Source organism: Colobus angolensis, unplaced genomic scaffold (assembly GCF_000951035.1).
Source record: "Colobus angolensis palliatus isolate OR3802 unplaced genomic scaffold, Cang.pa_1.0 Scaffold61, whole genome shotgun sequence".
In the NCBI taxonomy this organism is placed as follows: domain Eukaryota; kingdom Metazoa; phylum Chordata; class Mammalia; order Primates; family Cercopithecidae; genus Colobus; species Colobus angolensis.
Window position 1 is genome coordinate 4,886,085 of NW_012119710.1, and position 4,176 is coordinate 4,890,260.

Below are 4,176 nucleotides of genomic sequence, written 5' to 3' on the forward strand. Positions count from 1 at the left end.
AAAGCTGTTCTTAAATGTTTGCACCCTGCATTGTATATGCTTAGAAAAAAAAAAAACAAGTCTTGGTTACATAATCGGAATAACAGGTGTTGATGAGCAAAAGGATAACCCATCAGAATTATTAAAAAAAGCTTTATTAGTGCATATATACAAATTTACAAGGTCAGAAACTGGAGAAATACAAAGAGCTTTAAAACACAATTTGCCGTTTCCTCAGTTTAAAGTGACTTTTACCTGATTGTGACACAATAGAAAGTACAGAACAGTAAACTGCTTTTTAAATACTGGAATTTTATGGAGAATACATTCACATAAAGAAAGGAGGTGAATTTTGTCTTGGAACAGGGTTAAGACAATGGAGACATTAATACACAGACTGTCTCTTTGCATTTACTGCCACATACTTGAGGGGAAATTCTCAAAATCAAGGATACGAACACCTGCTGCTGCTTGTATGCCACCTAGTGTGTGAAACGACTGAGCTACCAGTTCTAGAATTTATGAGAACTACTCTAAAGAGTGTGGCCATCTATCAGCATGAGGTAAACCACTTAGACCTCAGCACTTCAGGGGTGGCCGACTAGAGAAAAGAGGTCAGAAAAAGATTCAGACAATTCCAGTCAAGCAAGGTAGAATGCAGAGCTGCCTTCTGAATTGCACTTGTTCTGGAGGAGAAGTTAATTCTTCACTTTTGTCAGGGAGTCCTCTACAGAGGTGTTATACTCATGAACCACATGTTCTTCAAGACTGATGAGGTTAATATACCTAACATGCTAAGTTTGCCAGTTTGAGAATAAAGGCAGCATGGTCAAAGCAATTCCAATCACCTCATCCCTTAGCAAAACAGAAAAATTACATTTCACAAAAGTGAAAACTTTGTATGCATACACTCTTGCCCAGAAAATTTATAAGATCTCCCCCATAACATTTATAGTTTATTTGACAATAAAGCTGGTTAAGACTTTGAACTGAACACAAAACAAGTAATACAAAAAAAGTTTTAAAAACTTAAAAACTATGTGTTTGGAGTCATTTTCCTTCTCTTTAGTCTTGCTCTCCAATCCTCAGGAAGGGCTTCAAAATTAGCATTTCTCTCTGCCATGCCACTGTGAAAACAACATACAGATTATTTCAGTGGAAAGAAAAATTAACAGAAGTATTCATTTCCTAGCAAATAAAAATCTAACTGAAATTAAAAACCGTATCACATCTATGTTTATGAAAATCTTTTGTTTCTCAGCCAAATATCAGTATATTCTTCATCAAACTTCTTCATTCTGATAGGTCAACCAAACATTCTCCCGGTTTTATGTATATATCTAAGTGCATATTTATTTATTTATTTATTATTGATTGATTGAGACGGAATTTTGCTCTTGTTGCCCAGGCTGGAGTGCAATGGTGTGATATCAGCTCACCGCAACCTCCGCCTCCCAGGTTCAAACGACTCCTGCCTCAGCCTCCCCTTAAAGTAGCTGGGATCCTCAGAGTAGCTGGGATTACAGACATGCGCAACCACGCCTGGGTTTTTTTTTATTTTTATTTTTAGTAGAGACAGGCTTTCTCTATGTTGGTGAAGCTGGTCTTGAACTCCCAACCTCAGGTGATTTGCCTGCCTTGGCCCCCCAAAGTGCTGGGATTACAGGTGTGAGCCACCATGCCTGGCCTTATTTATTTTATATAAATATACCTCCAGTAACCATTAAAGGCACAATGAAGAAATAAAACACGTTCTATTGAAGTTTTTCTTAGCCCATAGGAGTTATGATTCTTCAGGGCAGATATATCTAACCCTCAATCTACCAACAGGGACCCTTGGATCTAACTTTTTTTTTTTTGAGATGGAGTCTCGCTCTGTTGTCCAGACTGGAGTGCGGTGGCATGATCTCGGCTCACTGCAACCTCCGCCTCCTAGGTCCAAGTGATTCTCCTGCCTCAGCCTCCTGAGTAGCTGGTACTACAGGCGCCCACCACCATGTCCAGCTAATTTTTGTATTTTTAGTAAAGACAGGGTTTCACTATGTTGGCCAGGCTGGTCTCAAACTCCTGACCTCATGATCCACCCGCCTCAGCCTCCCAAAGTGCTGGGATTACAGGCGTGAGCCACTGTGCCCAGTCGGATCTAATATTTTTGAGTTTCTCTTTCAAGTAGTTTTATTTGTAAGGATTAAAATTCAAATTGTATCTTGCAGTTAATAGAATGGATGCATTAGATCCTTTAATAAAAAATAAGCTAGAACCTATCAGAGATGAATTTGAAATCTGGCATCAGTATTAGACAGCTAGTTCTAGTTTATACATTGACAACTGATGAACAGTGAGTTGCAGTCAAAGAATGCTGCCCATTTCAGAATGTATACCTTTAAAACAAGGAAAATATGAAATAAAAAAATTGTACTTGCTGTGTCTTAAGTCTTTAAAATTTCTAGAATTTTTGAGAAAGCCATCTTCCTGCCTCAGCCTCCCAAGCATCTAGGACTATATGTGTGAGCCACAGTGCCCAGCCAACATGTGTGATTTTTTTTTTTTTTGAGATGGAGCTTTGCTGTGTTGTCCAGGCTGGAGTGCAAAAGCGCAGTCTTGGCTCACTGCAACCTCCGCCTCGCGGGTTCAAACGATTCTTCTGCCTCAATGATTATAAGCGTTCGCCACCAGGTCCAGTTAATTTTTGTATTTTTAGTAGAGATGGGGTTTTACCATGTTGGCCAGGCTGGTCTCGAATTCCTGATCTCGTGATTTGCTCGCGTTGGCCTCCCAAACTGCTGGGATTACAGGCGTGAGCCACCGCGCCCGGCCCAACGTGCTTTCATCATAAAAAACATTTCTAACCTGAGTGTGGTGGCTCACACTTATAATCCCAACACTCTGGGAGGCTGAGGCGCGATTACTTGAAGCCAGTTCTCCCTATCCTTTTATTCCAGTCAAGGTAGTGAAGGATTTTCTTACCTAAAAGAGGTTCATTTAGTTCCTAGTGTGGTGTGCTCACTCATTAACTTCTATTCTAGAATAAGTGCAATTCAGAAGGCAGCTCTGTATTCTACCTTGCTTGACTGAAATAGGGATAGGGGAAAAACTTTATTCTAATACTGTAAATTATTTATAAAATCAGTTAATATGTGTGTGTATAAAAGGGTCTAATTCTATAAATTATTTGTAAAATAAGTTTATATGTTGTGTGTGTGTGTGTGTGTGTGTATAAAAGGTTCCACTGGATCTAGATAGTAAATGATGTACTGAGTTGAGACAGGTCTTTGCCTAAGATCAACAATCAACTGGACAAAATATTACAACTCTGTTGTTTCTGATTTTGAAAAAAGGCTAGACCATAATTTCTATAAGGCATTAAACATGTTTATAAATAAGAAACATTTAGATAAATTTACAAGCTGTGATTTTAAGAATATGTCTATTCTGGCCGGGCGCGGTGGCTCAAGCCTGTAATCCCAGCACTTTGGGAGGCCGAGACGGGCGGATCACAAGGTCAGGAGATCGAGACCATCCTGGCTAACATGGTGAAACCCGGGCTCTACTAAAAAATACAAAAAACTAGCCGGGCGAGATGGCGCCTGTAGTCCCAGCTAGGCGGGAGGCTGAGGCAGGAGAATGGTGGAAACCCGGGAGGCGGAGCTTGCAGTGAGCTGAGATCCGGCCACTGTACTCCAGCCTGGGCGACAGAGCGAGACTCCGTCTCAAAAAAAAAAAAAAAAAGAAGAATATGTCTATTCTAATGCATCTATAACAACCACAACCTACTCCATCTCATAGTAGGTCTCAACCTAGTCCAAAACCCCATCTCATCTGTGTTCCCTTTTCTTTTACCTAACCAGCTGCTGCTGTTTCCACTCTTCAATTCGCTTCTGTGCAGTTGATTCTCGATCCTCTTCACTGGAACTAGAATTGTCCTCTTCATCTAACTCACGCTGGATACTCTGCCACTTTTTTACCAAAGATGGCATTTTGGTTTTACTCTTCTTTGCCTGTAACGAAGGTTAAAGGTCAAAAGGAATATAAAACATAAAATAAGGATAAGAGTCTTCTACAATGGAGGTCAGGATCCTTTTCCCACTTCTAAAGAATATGCACACTTTAAAAAAGAAAGTAAATACCATTCCAAGTTCTTGCCATAAATTTCTTACAAACTATAAATGAAAAGGCTTGGTTAAAAATCTATAAAGC

The 4,176-nt window shown here is 39.8% G+C and overlaps 1 protein-coding gene across 1 annotated transcript in view; it reads right to left on the bottom strand.

Annotated features, from left to right (window-relative positions):
• Positions 1-112: 112 nt before the first annotated feature.
• FNBP4 (formin binding protein 4) overlaps positions 113-4,176 on the bottom strand; it is a 51,991-nt gene continuing 47,927 nt past the window's right edge. Inside the window, exons 14-15 of the mRNA XM_011963384.1 lie at positions 3,820-3,977; positions 113-1,106 (exon numbers count right to left, since the gene is read on the bottom strand). Of these exons, the coding sequence (XP_011818774.1) occupies positions 1,016-1,106; positions 3,820-3,977 (249 nt within the window). The 3' untranslated portion in view covers positions 113-1,015. The remainder of the gene's footprint in view (positions 1,107-3,819; positions 3,978-4,176) is intronic.